This window comes from Danio rerio, chromosome 16 (assembly GCF_052040795.2).
Source record: "Danio rerio strain M-AB ecotype USA chromosome 16, GRCz13ab, whole genome shotgun sequence".
In the NCBI taxonomy this organism is placed as follows: domain Eukaryota; kingdom Metazoa; phylum Chordata; class Actinopteri; order Cypriniformes; family Danionidae; genus Danio; species Danio rerio.
Genome location: NC_141036.1, coordinates 1,270,516 through 1,295,000, shown reverse-complemented (window position 1 = coordinate 1,295,000; position 24,485 = coordinate 1,270,516). Strand labels below are relative to the sequence as shown.

General features: G+C 36.8%; 1 protein-coding gene across 3 annotated transcripts in view; it reads right to left on the bottom strand.

Moving 5' to 3' along the window:
* adamts16 (ADAM metallopeptidase with thrombospondin type 1 motif, 16) overlaps positions 1-24,485 on the bottom strand; it is a 76,074-nt gene that overhangs the window by 8,249 nt on the left and 43,340 nt on the right. For 2 of the 3 annotated variants that reach the window (XM_087286374.1, XM_087286375.1), the window contains exons 10-18: positions 21,160-21,313; positions 15,732-15,827; positions 13,883-14,031; positions 13,044-13,216; positions 11,533-11,663; positions 9,434-9,557; positions 7,800-8,044; positions 7,502-7,619; positions 5,081-5,207 (exon numbers count right to left, since the gene is read on the bottom strand). In XM_087286374.1, coding sequence (XP_087142500.1) covers positions 5,081-5,207; positions 7,502-7,619; positions 7,800-8,044; positions 9,434-9,557; positions 11,533-11,663; positions 13,044-13,216; positions 13,883-14,031; positions 15,732-15,827; positions 21,160-21,313 — 1,317 coding nt within the window. Of the gene's footprint in view, positions 1-5,080; positions 5,208-6,985; positions 7,122-7,178; positions 7,620-7,799; positions 8,045-9,433; positions 9,558-11,532; positions 11,664-13,043; positions 13,217-13,882; positions 14,032-15,731; positions 15,828-21,159; positions 21,314-24,485 lie in introns of those variants that run through there. The other variant, XR_015510737.1, reaches the window with a different exon arrangement.

Genomic DNA, 24,485 nt, shown 5'->3' with positions numbered 1-24,485 from the left:
GTGGTACTTGACCAACATTTCAATAGTTTTCTCATGCATTTGTTGGCAAACTGGTGATCCTCGGCCTATATTTGCTCCTAAAGGACTAGACCTTTCCTAGACCTTTCTTAGATGCTGCTTTTGTACCAAATCACATCATTATTTACCCATTTTAGCCGATTACTCAGCCTAAACAGCTCCTGTCACAACACTTTTTAAATTGCAAGAACCAAAATGTGCGTCTGATTTCTGCAGTACGATTTCTAACAATATATTCTTTTAAACTAAAGCACAAACTAAAGCACACTACACCTAAGTGCACTTCTTTTCCCCCCGTGTCAGTCCTGACTCTATGGCATGTTTGTGAGATCATGTTGGAGCGCAGCCGTGTGAAATCCTGCATGAGAAGCTAAACACACTTGTGTTCTCATTCATTCTGGTGACGGGACACACTTCAGTGAGTCACAGCATGTTCCCCTGATTTAACACTAGAGCCAAACATGTGCTGGTGTCTATTCAGGCTCCCTATGTGGGCGTCATGAGGTCACGTCTGTAACAGGTGCTTCAGACCAGAGCCCAGTGAAAATACTTTTTTATTAGGTGTGTCTATATGTGTGTGTGTCTGCTTTGTGTATGCAAACAAGCATAATAATCTGCCAACGGGGTGAGCAAATAATCTTGTTTTTTCCCCCATTGGCAGATTATTTTGCTTGTGTTCTGTTAAAACTCACTTTATTTTGACTCATTATTTCTGAAAACAAGGCAATATTCATTACTTGTCTAGAAAATGCTTCTTGATTTAAGAGTTTCGAGATATTTGGACTGGAAACAAGACAAAAACCGTAAGAAGGAACATAATTATTTCGTAGTGTAATGCAGATTTCTCAGAGCAGATCTTCATCAGACATACTCAAACACTGAATCTGAAGAAGCACGACAGATGCTCATGTCAGGTTTTTAACAGCATCTTTTTGCACTTTCCAGAGCGTTTGCCAACTGGATCTCGCACTGATCATCTTTCTCCATCAATGATTTCATCAGAACGTGGAGCTGATGTAACGGTAATGACAGGCATGTGTTTGGGCCTGGAGTCTGTCTGTCTGTAAACACATCAACACTTGCTGATTTGGTGTTTGATACAGTCGCTGACAGTAGCGCAGCAGCTCCTTCATCACTGACGCATTACAGAAAACACAAGCAGGACCATAACTGATCCAGCTGTCAGAGATCTGGCCATACACATCTGTATATGTGAGTGTGTGTGTGTGTGTGCGTGTGTGTGTGTGTATGCTTTTTAGTTGTTCTACTTTAAAAAAAAATTGCAGTTATAATTTCATATGTGAGGTCAATAATGTGAGCTATTAAGTGATAATAGCAGTTTTACACATTTTATATCTAGCTTTTTTGTTGTCTACTTTTTAACACCTAGTTTTTGAAGAGGTCATTTTAAATATATACATTCTCATAAATAAATAAAAAAACTAAACTTTAAAGCAACTAAAATGACAAATATTTTATGAATTGGACAAAAATATATGAAAAGGAACTTTTAAAAGAGCCGCAAATTTTTTTTCTTTTCCAATATCGTGACATACTTCCAATTGAAACAATTCCAAAATGAGAAAAAATGAAGAGTGATCCATGATTTCATCCTTTGGGAACTGATTGGTTCTAATTTGATGCTGTTATTTCCAACTCTGTTATCCTAAACTCTTATTGTCAACTCTGTTACTGTCAAGCTTGTTACTGTTAACCCTGTTATCGTCAACTCTGTTATCGTCAACTCTGTTATCGTCAACTCCGTTAACGTCAACTCCGTTACCGTCAACTCCGTTATCGTCAACTTTGTTATCATCAACTCCGTTATCGTCAACTCCGTTATCGTCAACTCCGTTATCGTCAACTTCGTTATCATCAACTCTGTTATCGACAACTTCGTTATCGTCAACTTCGTTATCGTCAACTCTGTTTTCGTCAACTCTTATCGTCAACTCCGTTATCGTTAACTCCGTTATCGTTAACTCCGTTATCGTCAACTTCGTTAGCGTCAACTCTGTTATCGTCAACTCTGTTATCGTTAACTTCGTTATCGTCAACTTCTTTATCATTAACTCTGTTATCGTCAACTCTTATCGTCAACTCCGTTATCGTCAACTTCGTTATCATCAACTCTGTTATCGACAACTCTTATCGTCATCTCCGTTATCGTCAACTTCGTTATCGTCAACTCTGTTATCGACAACTCTTATCGTCAACTCCGTTATCGTCAACTCTGTTATCGTTAACTCCGTTATTGTCAACTTCGTTATCGTCTACTCTGTTATCGTTAACTCTGTTATCATCAACTTCGTTATCGTCTACTCTGTTATCGTCAACTCTGTTATCGTTAACTCCGTTATCATCAACTTCGTTATCGTCTACTCTGTTATCGTCAACTCTGTTATCGTTAACTCCGTTATCATCAACTTCGTTATCGTCTACTCTGTTATCGTCAACTCTGTTATCGTTAACTTCGTTATTGTCAACTTCTTTATCATTAACTCTGTTATCGTCAACTCTTATCGTCAACTCCGTTATCGTCAACTTCGTTATCATCAACTCTGTTATCGTCAACTCTTATCGTCATCTCCGTTATCGTCAACTTCGTTATCGTCAACTTCGTTATCGTCAACTCTGTTATCGTCAACTCTTATCGTCAACTCCGTTATCGTCAACTCTGTTATCGTTAACTCCGTTATCATCAACTTCGTTATCGTCTACTCTGTTATCGTCAACTCTGTTATCGTCAACTCTGTTATCGTTAACTCCGTTATTGTCAACTTCGTTATCATCAACTCTGTAATCGTCAACTCTTATCGTTAACTCCCTTATCGTCAACTTCGTTATCCTCTACTCTGTTATCGTCAACTCTGTTATCGTTAACTCCGTTATTGTCAACTTCGTTATCGTCTACTCTGTTATCGTCAACTCTTATCATTAAATCTGTTATCGTCAACTCTGTCAACAGTTTATAGCAGTATGCAACGTTTGCCATCACATTTAAGCATTCTGCTTTAATTTACACTAACAATGGATTCAGTTCACTCTAAATTATTTATTGTTTCACATCATTCCACTTTCAGAGAAATGAATGGAAAATGCTTGAAATGTACCCGCAGTTGTGGAATGAGTCACATAATTGAGCAGTTGCGGTGCGTGAGGATCTAAAGAGATGATGATGTATTTTTTCTTGTATGCATCGTCTCAGCTCAAATTATTCTGTCAGAACAGGTTTCTGCACAGTTCTGTAAAATAAATAATAACAGCTCTGACATCTGACTCTCAGACATCACCAAACACCATAGAAGCCACAACAACAAACAACAACAGACCTCCTGTCAGACGTTTCTCAGGCTAGTTTGCGATTGTCCAGATTTGGGGTCAGAAATGTGAGGTCACGTTTGTCTCTGTCCCAAATCAACACCAATGCCAACATCTGAGTATTGCAGGACAAACCCAAAACATGCCAGTCTGCTGAAGTGACCTTTCACCTCCTGCCACACCCAAACCCAGAGCCGTCAGCGGGTCAGTTCATCGATTCATATGATCAGTGTCTACTAGCTAGTGCTCTTCTATGTCAGGCATCTGATGAGCATTTACTAGCTAGTGTGCTTATCTGTCCAGCATCCCAGCAGGGTTTACTAGCTAGTGTCCTTCTCTGTCAGGCATATGATTAGTGTTTACTATCTAGTGCCCATCTCTGTCAGGATCTGATCAGTGTTTACTAGCTAGTGCTCTTCTATGTCAGGCATCTGATGAGCATTTACTAGCTAGTGTGCTTCTCTGTCCAGCATCCCAGCAGGGTTTACTAGCTAGTGTCCTTCTCTGTCAGGCATCTGGTCAGTGTTTACTAGCTAGTGCACTTCTCTGTCAGGCATCTGATCAGTGTTTACTAGCTAGTGCCCTTCTCTGTTCTGCCTAGCTAGTGCCATTCGCTGTCAGGCATATAAACAGCGATTACTAGCTAGTGTCCTTCTCTGTCTGGTCTAGCTAGGGCCCTTCTCTGTCAGGCATCTGCTGTCTGGCATCCGATAAGTGTTTACTAGCTAGTGCCCTTTCCAGTCCGGCCTAGCTAGTGTCCTTCTATGTCAGGCATCTGATCAGTGTTTACTAGCTAGTGCCCTTTCCGGTCCGGCCTAGCTAGTGTCCTTTTCTATCAGGCATCTGATCAGTGCTTACTAGCTAGTGTCCTTCTCTGTCAGGCATCTGGTCAGTGTTTACTAGCTAGTGCACTTCTCTGTCAGGCATCTGATCAGTGTTTACTAGCTAGTGCCCTTCTCTGTTCTGCCTAGCTAGTGCCATTCGCTGTCAGGCATATAAACAGCGATTACTAGCTAGTGTCCTTCTCTGTCTGGTCTAGCTAGGGCCCTTCTCTGTCAGGCATCTGCTGTCTGGCATCCGATAAGTGTTTACTAGCTAGTGCCCTTTCCAGTCCGGCCTAGCTAGTGTCCTTCTATGTCAGGCATCTGATCAGTGTTTACTAGCTAGTGCCCTTTCCGGTCCGGCCTAGCTAGTGTCCTTTTCTATCAGGCATCTGATCAGTGCTTACTAGCTAGTGTCCTTCTCTGTCCGGTCTAGCTCGGGCCCTTCTCTGTCAGGCATCTGCTCTCTGGCATCCAATAAGTGTTTACTAGCTAGTGTCCTTCTCTGTCAGGCATCTGATCAGTGTTTATTAGCTAGTGTCCTTCTCTGTCCAGTCTAGCTAGTGCCATTCTCTGTCAGGCATCTGATTAGTGTTTACTAGCTACTAGTGTCCTTCTCTGACAGGCATCTTAGTAGTGTTTACTGGCTAGTGTCCTTCTCTGACAGGCATCTGATCAGTGTTTATTAGCTAGTGTCCTTCTCTGTCCAGTCTAGCTAGTGCCATTCTCTGACAGGCATCTGAGTAATGTTTACTAGCTAGTGTCCTTCCCTGTCAGTCATATGATCATTGTTTTCTTGTTTTCTAGCTAGTGCCCTTCTCTGTCAGGCATAAAAGTAAAGATCACGGGTCTCCTCCTCTATAAGGTCTGTGTTTTACACTAGTGTGTGTACTGAGGCGAGAGGAGCTCAGTGGTGTTACCTTGCAGGACAGGGCTGTGTGTTGCAGGACATTACGCCGCTGGACGGACGAGATCGAGCGCTACAGTACGATGAGTTGACCTGGAACCTCAGATCCCTGTAGCAGATCGATTTACTGACCATCTGACCTGGATAACACCCACACACACACAACACAACACACATACTGATTAAAACTACATCTGATGATCTGAGCTGGAACTACACAATACATCTCAAGCAGTGCGTTGAATCACATTCAGGGAGGGGTGTGTCTGAATCCACTTCTGCCATGTTAAAGGTGAACTATTCTGCCACTTTTAACAGCATGTAATATACGTCTCTGCTGTCTCTAGAGTGTGTGTGTCTCAGTTTGAGCTCAGAATAACACACAAATAAAGTTCTCCAGCTCGCTGAAACTGAACCTTTCAGGCTTTGATCCTAAAATGTGGTGTTTTGGTGACTGTCGCTTTAAATGCAAATGAGATTGCGCTCTTTCCAGAAGAGGGTGGAGCTACAGATGCATTTGCATCAGCATAGCGACAGATGTAAAACAGCATCAGCTGTTCTCAGTGCTGGTCAGGTCTGCATGTTGTCGTTGGTCAGTGTGTGCTTCATGCTTCTGTCAGTCTATGGAGACTGCTGTCGCTGTTTAATATTCTTTCTTTTCATTTATTATTCTTTCATTTATTTTAATATTCTTTAATTTAATTTAATTTAATATTATTAAGTTTAACATTCTTTGATTTAAATTAATATTATTTAATTTAATTTAATATTCTTTAATTTAATTTAGTATTCTTTAATTTAATATTCTTTAATTTAATATTCTTTAATTTAATATTCTTTATTTAATTTAATATTCTTTAATTTAATATTCTTTAATTTAATTTATTATTCTTTATTTAATTTATTATTCTTTAATTTAATATCCTTTATTTTATTTAATATTCTTTAATTTAATTTAATATTTTTATTTAATTTATTATTCTTTATTTTAATTTAATAATTTTTAATTTAATATTCTTTAATTTAATATTCTTTAGTTTAATTTTACATTCTTTAATTTAGTATTTTTTAATTTAACTTAATAATCTTTATTTAATTTATTATTCTTTAATTTAATATCCTTTATTTAATTTATTATTCTTTAATTTAATATCCTTTATTTAATTTAATATTCTTTAATTTAATTTAATATTCTTTATTTATTTATTATTCTTTATTTTAATTTAATAATTTTAATTTAATATTTTTTAATTTAATTTAATATGCTTTAATTTCATATTCTTTAGTTTAATTTAACAATCTTTAATTTAATTTAATATTCTTTATATAATTTAATATTCTTTAATTTAGTATTTTTTAATTTAACTTAATAATCTTTATTTAATTTATTATTCTTTAATTTAATATCCTTTATTTAATTTATTATTCTTTAATTTAATATCCTTTATTTAATTTAATATTCTTTAATTTAATTTAATATTTTTTATTTATTTATTATTCTTTATTTTAATTTAATAATTTTAATTTAATATTCTTTAATTTAATTTAATATGCTTTAATTTCATATTCTTTAGTTTAATTTAACATTCTTTAATTTTACTTAATATTCTTTATTTAATTTATTAATCTTTAATTTAATATCCTTTATTTAATTTATTAATCTTTCATTTAATTTAATATTCTTTAATTTAATATTCTATAATTTAATTTAATTTAATATTCTTTTTAATTTAATTTAATATTCTTTTTAATTTAATATTCTTTCATTGAATTTAAAATTCTTTCATTTAATATTCTTTAATTTAATTTAATATTCTTTATTTAATGTAATATTCTTTAATTTAACTAAATATTCTTTATTTAATTTAACATTTTTTAATTTAATATCCTTTATTTAATACATTTTTCTATTTATTTTAAATATTTCCCAAGTGATGTTTAAAAGTATTTGTATACTTATATCCACTATTTATTTAATTATTTATGTATTTATTCCCTCAATTTCTAATAACTGACTTATTTTATCTTTGCTATCATTTGTGCTTCATCTAAAACTCCACATGTATAATCCTCTGAGTCTACGCTGACATTATCTTCAGCAGCTCAAACACTCTAATGGCTAATGCACAGACGGCTGCTTCTCACTCAGGGCTTCTGGACATGCTAAGTAGGGAGACTAATGGGCGGGGCTTTCCTCCTCTGATGACCCGTACAAAGGGAGAATGCCAATCAAAGTGTTTTCTCTATCAAGTCTGATTAGAACAAACACAATTATTTCATGTTGACCATTAGAGGCTGGAGATATTCACACACTGCGGACACACAACTGTGTTTAAACCCTTTATAATAGTGAGTTTTGCATAATAAATCCCCTTTAAGGACAGGAAAAACAGTGTGTCATAGTGGGTGTTGTGTGTTATGGTGGACGCAGCACCTCCGGCACAGCTGGATGAGCACTGCGAGCGCACCACAGCCCAGCTGTAGTTGTGTTTCTGCTCTCTGTTCAGTGTATATTCCCACTGCACACCTGGATTCCAGCCCTGCAGGAGTACCTGCGCAGGAGAAACACACTAATTAGCATATATAACTCCTCCACACCACATGACAACCTCAAACAATGTGCCTCACACAAGTGAGTGCGCTTGACAAAACAATCCCTGCAATTACATCTGGGATGGATGACAAAACTTTTGGCAGGTAGTGTAGATATGTTGATGAAGCAGTGGCTGTACCTCGATGACGAGGGTCTGGTTGGTGGGTCCGCTGGAGCTCAGGCTCTCGGGACGGTTGTAGGGTCTCTTATAATCAAAAATAGCCCCAGCGATGGAGTGCCGTCCGGGCCAGTCCACCGTCCAGGCGCCGTTGAGGTAATATTTCCTCTGCAGGTTCCTGAGGGCCAGATAAGAGCTGGAGGAGTTCAGCTCTGAAACACGGATACTGCGAGCTCCGGCCGGAATTGTCACCACACGGTAATACTCTACACAACACACACACACACACACACACACACAATCCCTTCAGTTATGGGCGTTGGCTCATTTTTGGATCTCCTCGAAAATGGGATGATTCATCTCAAAGGGCTGTATCAACATTATTAGTCCTCCTGTGAATTAAATTGAATATTCTTTAATTGAATATAATTTAATTTAATTTAGTAAAATTTTTATTTAATATTCTTTAATTTAATGTATTTTTCTTTATTTAATTTAATATTCTTTAATTTAATTTAATTATAAATTAATATTCTTTAATTTAATTTAATATTCTTTAATTTAGTAAAATTTTAATTTAATATTCTTTAATTTAATTTATTTTTTCTTTATTTAATTTAATATTATTTAATTTAATTTAATTTTATACTAATATTCATTTAATTAACTTAATATTCTTCAATTTAATTAATTTAATATTCTTTAATTTAATTTATTATTATTTAATTTAATTTATTTAATATTCTTTAATATAATTAAATTTAAAATCCTTTAATTCATTTAATATTATTTAATATAATTATTTAATATAATTAAATTTAAAATCCTAGTTTAATACTCTTTAATTTAATTAATTTAATATTCTTTAATAAAATCAAATTAAATATACTATATTTAATATTCTTTTATTTAATTTCATTCATTTATTTTCTTTTTGGCTATTAATAATCTAGGGTCGCCCTTCCAGCGGCAACCCATCACTTGGAAACTCATACACACTCATTCACACACATACATACACTATTGGATATTGCATGTCTATGGGCTTTGGGGGAAACTGGAGCACCCAGAGGAAACCCATGCAAACGCAGGGAGAACATGCAAACTCCACACAGAAACACCAACTGATCCAGCCGAGGCTCGAACCAGTGACCTTCTTGCTGTGAGGCAACAGCACTACCTACTGTGCCACTGCGTCGCCTAATTTAATTTATTACTCTATAATTTAACTTTATTTATTTAATATTCTTTAATATAATAAAATTTAATATTCTTTAATTTAATACACATAATCATAATAGTTTGTTCTGGAGACAATCCAAAACTAATATTGCTTAAAGGGGCTAATAATATTGACCATAACATGCTTTAAAAAAAATTACGAACTGCTTTTATTCTAGCCAAAATAAAACAAATAAGACTTTCACCAGAAGAAAATTTTATTTATATTTATATATAATAATATATCTAATTTATAAATATTTATTTATTTATATTATAGGAAACACTGTGAAAATTCCTGAATCTGTTAAACATCAATAGGGAAATATGTAAAAAGACTCACAGGAGGGCAAATAATATTGACTTCAACTGTATATATATACAGTTTATATGTACATTCCATGCATATACAGAGAATAGACTCTTGCACGTACGGCTCAGGTGGTGCTGTTTGCTGTATTGTCCTTTGTAGATCTTACAGGTGGAGTTGTCGCCTTTACAGACGCCACACATATCCGGCACTGCATTGGATCCCAACACTCTGTCACAACCCACTTTCTGGAAAACACAGATCCAGAGCGATTAGAGGAGAAGAAGAAGAAGACAAAAAGATCTTCAAATAAACACTACAGACACAACAGATCAGAGTAATCAGGTCAAGAGTCAAATAGGGTTAGTGGAAAAAAAGTGTGATAGAGGAAAACAGTGCTCAATTATAACAGATACATATTCAGCATGACATACATACAAATAAAGACAAAATTATTTGCCCTCGTGTCAAATTTTAAAACTTTGTGATAGTCTGAAGTGATATTTAGCAGAGCATGGATATTTTCACAGTAGTTTTTATTATATATTTGTACCGCAGAAAGTCTTAATTTTATTTAGATTGGCTGGAACAAAACTAAACTAAACTAAACTAAACTAAAAATAACACATAAAACAAAGCAAAAAATTATACATGAAACAACACAAACCAAAAAAAAAAAAAAAACTAAATAAAAAAATAATAAACGAAACAAAGCAAAATCAAAATAATATATATAAAAAAAATTGAACAAAACAAAACAAAATCTAAATACTAAATAATAAATAAACAAAACAAAAAATTAATAATAAATCAAAACAAAACAAAATCAAAATAATATATATAACAAAACAAAAATAAAAAAACTAAATAAAAATATTGAACAAAACAAAACAAAATCTAAATAATAAATAAAACAAAAAAAATCAACAATAATGAACAAAACAAAAAAATAAACAAAATCTAAATAGTAAATAAAATAAAACAAAACAACATCAAAATAATAAAAACAAATAAATAAATAAATAAATAAATTAAACAAAATCAAAATAATAAATAAAACAAAATCAAAATAATAAATGAAACAAAACTAAAAAATAAATAATAAATAAAACAAAACAAAAAATATTGAACAAAACAAAAAAAATTAAACAAAACAAAATAAAAAATATTAAATAAAACAAAAATAAAATAAACAAAATCTAAATAATAAATAAAACAAAATAATTAATAAAACAAAAAAATAATAAATACAACGAAAATAATAAATAAAGCAAAACAATAATAAATAAATAAAAAAACAAAAACAAAAACAAAAACAAAATCAAAATAATTAAACAAAAAAAATTAATGTATAAAAATTAATGTATAAACTGCTAAGGTCAATATTGTTAGGCCCCTAAAGAAATATAACTTTTCAATCGTCAACAAAACAGACCACTACTGTCCAATAGCTTGCCTCGTTAACCTAATTAACTTTCTTAAGCCTTTAGTTTAAGTCTTTCCTAGCTAAGACAGAAATAATTGGCTATTAAAAATATTATGATTAAAAAGGTGTAAAAAAAAATCTCTACATTAAACAACATGTTAAAAATAATTACAAATGTCAGTATTTCATTCAGTATTACTATGATCCTTAAATACAATTTTTTTAAAATGTGATCTAAATATAAATTTCTGTTAATATTCAGTAAATATAATTAGATATTATTTGGTTAATAATATATAGATATAAATATTTAAACATCAAGAAAATGATGATTTCATCACGCATATATAAGACACACAGAAACGACAGTCTCATTTAAACAGTCCTCCAGTATGTCCATGTGCATTTTGCAAATATAACTATTCTGTAATGTTTTCACTCTGAACTCATTATGGCATCATGTATAATCTAAAACATGCCTCAGAGGATTCATCATTACTGCTTATTTAAACTGAACCCACTGATTGACAATGGTTCTGCTCCACTGCAATGTGTCACCGCTCTACTAACACCCTTTCCTTTCAGATACTACAGGAGATTTGTGATGTGAGCTGAAACAGAGTTGTGTTTGGCTCCGTCCATGCAAACACAAACACAATCTGAAGCGCACAGAAGATGCATTTGCATGCATTAAATCCTTAAGTAGAAACACTGGGATGGTATTTTCTCCTAAAGCATACTCCAACAACATCTGTCTGCTTTGTGTCCGAGTGAACTATGTGATTAGTGCACAATACCTCACAAATGCCGTCGATGCAGACGTCGGTGCTGTCCTGTGCGCAGAGCGTCCCGTCACGGACTTTACTGGAGAGAGCGAAGAAGAAGTCATAACCCTCAGCCAAACAGTACAGCTTACAGACGTCCTGATCTGAAACACACACACACACACACACACACACACACACACACACACACACACACACACACACACACACACACACACACACACACACACACAATTAAATAGTCAAAAATAAGATGTTTAAGTTCTATTGAGATGGATTGTTAGTGATTGTATGGGTGCTGATTATATTCTGATTATGTACCCCTATATACAGTTCTGTAGAGAGCAAAATACGTCCCAGGAGCTACGATTTTTTGCTTGCAGTTTTCGTGAATCCACCAGAGGGGGCTGTTTACACCTTTTTAGATCTCAGATTTCTCTTTTGAGTGCCATTTGAGACTGCTGCTCTCACATAAATCCACCAGAGGCCACTGTCGACCGACTGATTTACTGACTGATCTACCGACTGATCACCTCACCCAGCCCCTTCTCTAAACCCAACCAATAGTGTTTTAAAAAGCAAAGATTGACCCGATTCTCCCCTTCTCTAAACCCACCCGACAGTGTTTTTAAAAGCAATCCAGAAAAACAAAAGCCCTCATCTGACCTCTACCATGTTTTCAGATTTTACCACATTCTCACCCTGTTATTTGCTTATTTATTCTATTTTTCAGGTTTTGTCTTACCTGCCTTCTTGAACGGTTCTTTGCCGGATTCGAACACCATTGTCACGGTCAACTCCGCTCTGCGTCTCAAAGCCTGACGTTGTACCTGTCGAGCTAGCGCGCAAACTGAGTACTGCAGGAAAGCCGTCCATATTGAGCCAAGCGATCAGCTGGTAAGCGTGAAAAGAAACAGTGTCATACCGCCCTATAGCGTTCGCTTTAGAAACAAAATGCAGCCATATGTACCTCTGGCTACATAATTTGAGAACTCAAGAAATGTATACGCAGGGCTGGAGCAAGCTGAACTGCTGCTCTAGGAAATGGACGATCACGTGCCCCCAGCAGGGCCGGAGCAAGCGTAACTGCCGCTCTAGGCAATGTATGATCACGCGCCCCCAGCAGGGCCAGTTGGATGGTTGGTTGTGTGGATATAACTTAGGACGCGGGTGGTGAGGGAGGTATCACGGACGCCGCCCTCTCTATTCTGCAGCCCTAGGCTGCCGCCTAGGTCGCTTCTATGGACGCACCGGCCCTGTGTATACGGGGGTACACTTTCAGAATAAGCCTGTGTTGTTTATTGTACACGAACAATGGAAAAAAGACCTGTTTTAAAAATGAAGACCCAAACCCAACATTTCAGTAAATTAAATTCTTTTTAAGGCCTACTATTTATTTATATACGATTTTACAGACATTTTAAGACCCCTCGGCTCAACACCCTGACCTTAAAATAAAGTGTTACCCTTCTTCCTTAAAAACGAAATGCTAATTATTGAAAGAACAGCACATTTGAACTGACCGTCCACGCGTGTGTACGGTCTCCACTTGTAGTACCATCCGCGGAAGGGTTTGCTGTTGAACTCGGCACACTGAGCGGCTCTGAAATCCACAGCGTTCGCAGGACAGTCATCGGTATTGCAGAGTTTATAAGAGCGAGACGAACCCTCACAGAACCGACCACCGTGAGCAGGCCTGAAAGCACAACACTGAAGATGAGATATGCTTATTCACTCATTCATACCATACATGGGTGTTTTTAGAAGGGATACGGCTGAGGATGACAGTTAACGAGAATTATTTATATTATTTATTAAATTATTCATTTATTGTTATTTATTAACATCTACCGCCACCCCAATCCCCACAGTAATGTAAACACAGTAATTATACAGAGTATTATTCATATTATTAATTTAATTACCCATTAAATCATATTTTCTTAACTTCTACCACTACCCCAACCCTAAACCTACCCATCACAGTAATGTAAAAACCAGAATTATAACCACAATTGTTTACATTATTTAATAATTTACCCATTCATTTATGTCTACCTCTACCCCAACCCTTACAGTAATGTATGAATTAATGTAATGTCACAAAAACTATGTTTTATACAGTATATGTCAGTATTCGTAGCTGTATCCCTTCTAGACTGCTGCAAAATGGATGCAATGCGCACACACACACACACACATACACACACACACACACACACACACACACACACACACACACACATACACACGCACATACACACGCACACACACACACACACACACACACACAAACACACACACACACACACACACACACACACACACACACACACACACACACACACACACACTGCTGTACCTGGGGCTGCTGCAGACTCTGTCTCTGTGGGTCACTCCGCTCTCACAGCTCCTTGAGCAGGAGGACCAGCCGGACCACGAGGACCACTGACCATCAACCGCTTTAGGACCCGCATCAGCCTGCTTCACACACTGACCACCACGACACCACTGACACACACACACACACACACATAGAGACATGCACACACAAAAAGACATGCACACAATCAGAATAACCAATCAGAGCGCTCTCACCGGCCAAGGGGATTCAAAACGCCAGGTCACGTGACTAAAGTAATTCGAAATGCCAGGTCATGTGACTAAAGAGATTCGAAACACCCAGGTAACGGGGCTTAAGTGATTCGAAACACCCAGGTCATGTGACTAAAGTGATTCGAAACACCCAGGTCACGTGATTAATGTGATTCAAAACACCCAGGTCACGTGACTAAAGTGTTTTGAAAACACCCAGGTAACGGGACTAAAGTGATTCGAAACACCCAAGTCATGTGACTAAAGTGATTCAAAACACCCAGGTCAGGTGACTAGAAACACCCAGGTCACCTGACTAAAGTGACTCAAAACACCCAGGTCACATAACTTAAGTGTTTCCAAAACACCCAGGTCACATGACTACAGTGATTCAAAACACCTAGGTCATTTGACTAAAGTGATTCGAAACACCCAAGTCATGTGACTAAAGTGATTCGAAACACCCAGGTAACGGGACTTAAGTGATTCGAAACACCCAGGTCATGTGACTAAAGTGATTCGAAACACCCAGGTCATGTGACTAAAGTGATTCGAAACACCCAGGTCACGTGACTAGAGTGATTCGAAACACCCAGGTCACGTGACTAATGTGATTCGAAACACCCAGGTCATGTGACTAAAGTGATTCGAAATACCCAGGTCATGTGACTAATGTGATTCGAAATACCCAGGTCATGTGACTAATGTGATTCGAAACACCAAGGTCACGTGACTAGAGTGATTCGAAACACCCAGGTCACGTGACTAAAGTGACCCAAAACACCCAGGTCACATGACTACAGTGATTTGAAACACCTAGGTCATGTGACTAAAGTGATTCGAAACACCCAAGTCATGTGACTAAAGTGATTCAAAACACCCAGGTCACGTGACTACAGTGATTTGAAACACCTAGGTCATGTGACTAAAGTGATTCGAAACACCCAGGTCACGTGACTAAAGTGATTTGAAACACCTAGGTCATGTGACTAAAGTGATTCGAAACACCCAAGTCATGTGACTAAAGTGATTCGAAACACCCAGGTCACGTGACTAAAGTAATTCGAAACACCCAGGTCACGTGACTAAAGTGATTCGAAACACCCAGGTCACGTGATTAAAGTGTTTTGAAAACACCCAGGTCATGTGACTAAAGTGATTCGAAACACCAAGGTAACGAGACCAAATAATTTGAAGCACCCAGGTCATAGAACTAAAGTCATTCGAAGCACCCAGGTCCTGTGACAAAAGTGATATGAAACACCCAGGTCACGTGACTAGAGTGACTTAAAACACCCAGGTCACGTGACTAAAGTGATTTGAAACACCCAGGTCACGTGACTGAAGTGATTTGAAACACCCAGGTCACTTACAGCTCACAAGACTCAGCAAAGTTTGTGAGTGTATTTATAGTCCTGGTAATCAGTCCTCATGAGCTTCATCTGTGTGTTTGTAATCAGCTGTGATCTGAAACTGGTGTGTGTGTAAGGTGCATGATGGGGTTTGTAGTCCAGTTCAGTTGCAGATGTGATGTGTAGAGTGCCCTCTAGTGTGTCTGGTGCTCACTCAACTTGGTGACTGTGACAGGTGTTATTGGGATTGAGTCTGAGACTCACCATCTCCGGCCCGCAGGCTGAACCTTCGGCTGCCGGCATGAACTTGGTCTCACATTTTCTCCCGAATCGATGGCACCACAGTGCTTTACAGATGTCCTGCGCGACACACAACAGAACCGCTGTTATATGCATGTCAATCTGAGCCATTACACAAAACAAATGAGGGATTGCAAAACACTTTAAAATACAGAAATGCTCTTTGAACACTGTATGAGTCCAAAACACAAGCCTGCAGAATAATCACACACTGTTTATGAGCTCTGGATGTAATAATGACCTGTCTGCTTCGGTTTAGCATCACATGTCAAACTCTCCGTATGTGGGTGAATCTGTAACTTTTTAGATGTATTTATTTTTAAATAATAAAAGTAATTCCAGCATTAAATATTTTGCGCATCTTTAGTTTATTTATTTATTTATTTTTTTTTTTATTGCATGCATGAATTCCTCTATTTTTTAACCTCATCTTTGTTTCTCTGAACAAAATAAACTATGATAACTATGGTTTGCAAATGTTTGCAAAGAAATAAATTAAAAATAGCCACAGTAATTGCTATTATTATTATTTTTACATTTGTTATGGGCAAAATGATGTATAATTTAATTAATTAATTTGCTTCAATATTGTTAATTATTATTAACTATATTATTACTACTTTTAGAATTATAATAATACTAATTATGAACAATAAAGCAAACAACTAAAACACCAAAACTAATAATAATAATATTATAATTATTAAAATATTATTTCTTTATCTTCAGTATTTTTATGTTTATAGTAATAATACTAACAATAAACAATAAGAAACTAAAAAATCAAAACTAATAATAATAATAATAATAATAATAATAATATAATTATTAAAATATTATTCCTTTATCTTAGATGCTCAATATTTAATTAAGTATTTTATATTACAGTAACATTTACAACAACAAACATTTTTATTATTTGTATAATACTAGTAATAATAAAGAATATTAAAAAACGAAATCATTGAAACTAATAATATTAATAATAATAATAATAATAATTAATAATAATAACAATAATATTAATAACAACATTGTTATTCAAATATTATTCCTTTATCTTATATACTCAGCTTATTTTTCGATAATAATTAAAACAACAATTATTTATTATTATTATTTTTATAAAAATAATAATACTGGGTGGTATGGTGGTGCACTGGGTAGTGCTGTCCCATCACAGCAAGAAGGTTGTTGATTCGAGTCCCAGCTGGGTCAGGTGGCGTTTCTGTGTGGAGTTTGCATGTTCTCCCAGTGTTGGCGTTGTAACCCGGGGAGTGACACAGACAACTGAGGTGAGGATCCACGTGCAGGTTTATTCCAGCCTGATCTCACGAGAAAACGTAAGCATTTTACGTTTTGCCAGTTTAGTGGCTAATTCGTACGAATTTGTACGAGTTCAGTCGTACGAAATGATACGATTTTAAAAAGGAGGCGTGGTACCTAACCCCACCCCTAACCCCAACCGTCATTGGGGGATAAGCAAATCGTACTAAATTGTACGAATTAGATCGTACGAATTCATACGAATTAGCCACTAAATGAAAAAGTTACGAATTGCCGTGAGATTGTGTTGTTTATTCATTAGTCAGGCAAGCAATGGTCAACACAGGTTCAAACAGATGTATAAAGGCAGTCCAGAATCGTAGTCAATATAACAAGCGAGAGGTCGGAAGGCAGGTGGCAGACAAGGAGAACTGGATAAACAAGGCGAGCTAAATACACGGGCAAACAAGACTAGAAAACGCGTTGAATTGTCACTATACAGAAAACAAGACTCAGCAATGAGGGTTTCAAAGTGAGCTGTATATATATGCGTGTGTAATCATTACTTGAGCAGCATCAGCTGTGTGTATGCAACCAGTCAGGATCTGGAACCGGTTGTGTGTGTTGAGCAAGACTGGTTTTTGTAGTCCATTTGCCAGCAGATTTATAGTTCATGTTAAAGTTTACCAGCGACCTCTGGTGGTTTGATCGCTGGTGAACGTGACAGGCGTGGGTTTCCTCTGGGTGCCCCCACAGTCCAAACACATGCGCTATAGGGGAATTGATGAACTAAATTGGTCTTAGTGTATGAGTGTGTGTTTGTGAATGTGACACTATATGGGTGTTTCCCAGTACTGGGTTGCAGCTGGAAGGGCATCCGCTGCGTAAAACATATGCTGGATAAGCTGGCGGTTCATTCTGCTGTGGCGACCCCTGATGAATAAAGAGACAAAGCCGAAGGAAAACGAATGAATTGAATATTGGAAAAATGCCAGCTTTTCCTATAGAAACACTCTTTACATCTGTGATTCCTCAACTCTCCATTCATTTTAGTGTTTAGTGTATCCTTAGGTTAATAAAGCTTGCATGGTAAAGGTTTTATAATAATACAGTAGTCTAAAGAAACATGCATCAGATTTCCAGCAATCAGAAAAGTCCTTCACTAAAGAATGATCTATGAGACCCTCTTCATTACTCATCGGACATCCTAGAAGTGTTTCACAGATATCTACATCGCCCTCTCAATATGAAGCGAGAGCGAGAAGAACAAGAAACGGCTGCACGCTTCATGTGTCCGCATTATTCACATCTGGATTATTGGATCATATTTTGACAAAGACAGCACAGATGGGTGGAAAAGCAGGCAGTTTTCCAGAATGATCACGGTCCCAATCCCAACACAAGTTCTGCAGCTGTGTGTTAAAGCGAGACCTCCTCGAATCCGAGTACTGCTGGTCCTGTGGATTATCAACGTCTCAGGCCGATCACAATGAAAACAGAGAGACCACAGGACAAAACAAGAGCATCTCACAGCGCAATAACTGTCTCATCTGGTGCTGAGATGAGGAGCTTTGCTCTTATAAGCTGAGATTCCACTGTAAAAAGTGATTAGTTGACTTTACTTAAGAATGCGAGTAAATCTGTTGCTTTTAAAGTAATTCGATTACTTTATTTTTCAAACAGTGAGTAAATGTGTTGATTTTAGAGTGATTAGTTGACTTTCCTTAAGTAGCTTTTAAAGCAATTAATTGACTTTACTTAAAAAGTGTAAACCCACTTATTTAAAAGAGATTAGTTGACTTTTTTAAAACTATGAGTAAACCTTTTGCTTTTAAAGCGATTAGTTGAGTTTAGTTTAAAAGAATAACCCGGTTACTTTAAATGATTAGTTCATTTTACTTAAAAAGCAAGTAAACTTGTTGCTTTTAAATTAATTAGCTGACTTTACTTAAAGTGTTTAGTTGACTTTAATTTAGCAAACTCATTATTTTAAAAGCTGTCAGATGACTTTGATTAAATAAAAGCGAACGAACCCATTTTATTCAAGTGATTAGTTGACTTTACCTACAAAAAGTGAGTAAACCCATTGCTTTAAAAGTGATTAGTTGACTTAAGGAGTGATTAGTGGACTTTGAAAATGATTACTTGATTTTAGGGGTGTTTGGTTGACTTTAAAAGTTATTACTTTAAACACCCCTATGACTTTAAAATTGATTAGCTGACCTTTAAAGTGATTACTTGACATTGAAATTGATTAGTTGACTTTGAAAACAATTAGGTGTGACTTTGGAAGCGATAGGTTGATTCTGAAGTGATTGGCCGACTTTAAAAGTGATTAGTTGACCTTGAACGAAATTATTTGACTTTGAGACCAACTAGTTGACTTTGGAAGCGATGAGTTGACTTTGGAAACAATTGGTTGATTTTTGAAGTGATTAGCTGACTTTAAAAGAGATTAGTTGACTTTAAAAGTGATTAGTGACGGGTGTTTTGTTTTTTTCTGAACGCTACCTTAATGTAGAAGTAGCTCAAACTCGCTCAATCTGAGGCAGGAACCGGCGGACGCGCAACAAACTTTAATCATAAGGTAAACTCAAAGAACTTCATCTGGAGCTCCTTCAAGAGACTTGACACTTGTGGACACTCACCCTAACAGGCTTGCGGCTCTCAGCACTGCCCACACTCGTCACTGCTACCAAACCGACCAATCACAGTGCTTACTCGCTTCATTCGTGCGTAAAATCTGCTTTATTCACGCATCAAATTCACTCCACAACAGACGCGCATCATAGGCAGGGCTTCTGTCTGCACGGCGACTTCGTTGGTAAAGGCTAACATGGTTTTTATTGAGAGAATAGCTGTGTTTGATGCTTTAGGAAGACTGAAAAACAGCGTCGATTTGTTTGGAGCCGTGCCTCAGTCCACTAGATCCTTTCTGAGGTGCACATAGCTCCGTGAGTTCATCAACTCCTCCAGAAACTGGAGGATGGAGCTTTCAGCAGTGCTTCAGACTGAGCCCAGTTTGATGAGCTGTTGTTCGGAGTCAGCAGAAGGGTTTTCCCCCGGGACACCAACAACAGGCGCTACATTATAATCACTCTCCTACAAGAGAAAGCAACTGATTGGTTAACACGAATGTCCTCCGAAGTTCAGATTTTACAACTTGAGCGATTTGTGCAATACGCTCAACTCGGCACACTTCGTTTGCACGAATCGATTCATTCGCGCCACCTCATTCAGGCGTATTGTGCTACAGGATGCCTATTCGCGTCTTTGCATTGACTTAACATGTAAATCACCCACGCTTGATGCTTCTTCTGCATCTGGTGTGATTGCAGCTTAAGAATAATCAAAATAGGCCTTTGTTTGTTGTGAATACACGCCCTCTAGTGGAGAAAACTACATATTGTGCCTTTAACACCACTGATTTACAGCTGAATAGAAGAGAGCTCAATAAAGGAACTGTGTTCAGATTGACATGTTCCCTACACAGTGCTCTTTGTAGAGTTGCATTACACGGTTTGCAGCAGTGAGGGGAAACCGGAGCATCCGGAGGAAACCCACGCCAACACGGGGAAAACATGCAAACTCCACACAGAAATGCCAACTGACCCAGCCGAGACTTGAACCAGCAACCTTCTTGCTGTGAGGCCACAGTGCTAACCACTGTATACGGGTTTTAACACACTGCAGCCGGAGGAATCATGCATCACACTTGTCTTGATATGTTTGAGAAAATTAAAAATAAGCACCTCAACTCTCAGAACATAGTAAGTGTATTTATGCAATCACACTATAATTTGCGCGTTTACTCCAAATAAAAGCCAGAAACACACACAGGCCTGTCTAAAGGGTTAATGGTGCCAACTGATGATCAACAGGTAAATGTCACATTTGATCTCTTTCTAACAGGGAAATCCAGCAACAATCAAGAACGCATGATCATCTGCTGTCATGGCTTTGGAATCTAAAAATGTGATTATAATGGAAGTCAATGGGGCAAAAACAGTCACCAACATAACCAAAGGGGAGTCAATCTGAACAACACACAAGGGTTAAACAAACAAACATAACTTCCGGCCGCTGATGTCTTCCTTCAGGACTTTATGGACATAGCTGGACTTGCCTTCTTGAAGTCCAGAGTGCAGAGTTTCGCTTTCTCTCCGAACTGCCATTTGCACTGTGTGTCTGCGTCGTACAGCTCTCCGGGCAGCTTCTCCGGGTATTTATACTCCTGTATGGCGCTGGGTTCATCAGACAGACATGTGGCCTGAGCCGAGCTGAGACACAAACATCACACAATCAAATAAAACAGCAGCAATTCATTTCAATACAAGTTTATTCCTAAAGCGCTTTATTTCATAGCAGCTTTACAAAAGGTGTACATTATGGCATTACAGTCGAAATCAATCATTCATTCATTCATTTTCCTTCAGCTTAGTTCCTTTACTCATCAGGGGCTACCACAGCGGAATGAACCGCCAACTTTAAAAGTGATTAGTTGACTTTAAAAGCGATTATTTCATCATTTAATTCAATCATTCATCACTATCTGCGTTTATCTGTCTATTTATTTATGGATTCATTCATTCATTCATCACTCCATTTATTCATTCATTTATTCATTCATCACTGCATTCATTCCTCCATTATTCCAATAATTCATAACTCAGTTCATTCATTCATTAATTAATTAATTCATTCAATTATTCATCCCTCCATTCATCACACCCTTCATTCATTCATTAGTTAATTCATTCATTCATTCATTCATTCATTCATTCATTCATTCATTCATTCATTCATTCATTCATTCATTCATTCATTCGTTCATTTATTCATAACTCCCTTCATTCATTCAATCATTCATTCATTCATTGCTCCATTCATTCATTCATTCATTTATTCATCACTCCCTTCATTCATCACATCATTCGTTCATTCATTCATTCATTAAATTATTCATCCCTCCATTTATCACACCCTTCATTCATTCATTAATTTATTTATTCATTTATCACTCCATTTATTAATTAGTTCATTCGTTTATTTATTCATCACCCCCTACCTTCATTCATTCATTCGTTAATTTATCGCTCCCTTCATTCATTCATTCCTTCATTCATTTATTTATTCGTTCGTTCATTTGTTCATTTATTCATCACTCCCTTCATTCATTCATTCGTTAATTTATCTCTCCCTTCATTCATTCATTCATTCATTAATTCATTCATTCATAGCAATGTTTTGGTGCTACTCAAGAAGCACTATTATATATGTGTGTTGAAAAACTAGACCCTGGCTGTGAGCCAGCACTTAAACTGTCAAGGCATAAGTTAGTGACAGAATGTGCACTAAATACAGTGGAGTGACAGCAGCATGAGTGTCATCAGAGTCTGCCTGTGAACCACAGCTTTTCCAGGACTATCTGAAGGTGTCGATCTGCTGAATGATCATCCCCCATTTCTTTCTGTCCACACCCGCGACGCCCCAAAAACAGCAGCGCACTGGGATAAATCCGGCGTGTCATTCTCACTCAGCTGTCCTCCCATCTGTTTCCCATTGCTCATGAGCAGCTTCACCTACCTCACATCACAAAACCTTCGAGTAGCGAAAGCCTGATCTGCTTTCAGACCTTTCTCCGCTTTTATCACTCATAAAGCTGAGCTTGAAAGGCAGTCCGGGCCTGTGTTATAGCTGTCGCTCGCTGTAATCCGCAGAGGAAACTTAAAGAGGTGACAGTGGGAAAACTGAGTGCTGGTGAGGAACTGAATCAGATTCATCTGACGCTGACATTCCTGCCTCTGTGGACCAGATGCTGCTGCATTGATCCAGATAACTGGAAGCAGGATGATGGGGGTTTCCCTGCACACTGAGGCATTCTGGGATTGCTGCGTGTAAAGGACTTGCAAGGACAAAGCTGTTTGATTGACTACTCAACCATGCAGCCATAACATGCAGTCAAAAAAAACAAAACGATTTATTAAATGAATGAATAAATGAGTGAATGAGTAAGTGTGAATGAATGAATGAACAAATGAATGAATTGAACGATGGATTAATGGAGTAATGAATGAATGAATGGCGCATCGAATAAATGAATGAAGGAATGGATGGAGCAATGAATGGTGGGATGAATGATTGAATGAATGAATGAATGAAGCGAGGAATGCAGATAGTGATAAATGAATGGAGCAATGTATAAAGGGATGAATGAATTAAATTAATATAGAGATGAATGAATGAATGAATGAATGAATAAATGAAGGAAGCGAGGAATGCAGATAGTGATGAATGAATAAGCATTAAAAAACAATTACATCATATCAAAAATGCTCATTTTTGATACACACACACACACACACACACACACACACACACACACACACACACACACACACACACACACACACACACACACACATATATATATATATAAAAACAAAACAGTACTATCCTTTTATGATCTGATAAAAAGAGCCAAGACAACGAAACCACGATTGTAAACACACCCTAAAAAATTGTGAATTTCCTTTTGCACTTTACAGTTTTCACAAGAAGTGCTGAAAGGAGCTGAGTTTTAGTAAAGGCAGGGAATCCCTTCTGTGTCTTCTGAATCTGGAGAAGAGGATGAGCTCATCAGCAGAGAGAGCGCTTCTTTTCACACGCCGCTTAATTTAAGGCCAGCAGGTCACGCTGATCCTCTTTCACAAGCACAGACGGCACTCTCAGACAGAACGCGAAACACAAAACCTGCTCACTTTTAGGTACGACAACCAAAACGGCGCTACAAATTCTACTTATAAAGATGAGGTTGGTGTCTAGACTCTCTGCACGGATGACTAATGGACAGGAGATGCTCAGTAAAGGCCACGGCTGTTCAGATCTGGGTTTTATGAATGCTGCTTTGGGCCGCCAGTGAGCAGAGCATGTGATTCTGAAGGAGACTCTCCAAGTCAATTACAGTTCATTACAGTTTATACTGTGAATGTCATGAGCTGATTCTGGTTTTATGTTCACTGTTATGTTCTTGATGTGCAGCAAGTGGAAGTATGTATCTTTAAGACACAATATGTAAATATCCAGAAGCCACTAGAGCAGTGATATGTATTTTGCTGATGTATATACTTACACTATACCACATGTTTGGAAGTCTGTTCAAGTGCTGAGAAATAAGCTATTGAACTAGTGAGACCTAATGACTTCACACACTCCATTTCCCATTTGCTTAAACAAATGAATGAATGAATCAATCAATAAATAAATAATTAAAGGGAGCAATGAATGGAGAAAAGAATTAATAAATGTATTAATAGAGTGGTGAATGAATGAATGAATGGATTAATTAATTAAAGAAGAGAGTAATGAATGAATGAACGAAATAATGAATGGAATGAATGAATGAATTAATGAATAATGTAGGGAATGAAGAATAAATGAATTAATTAATAA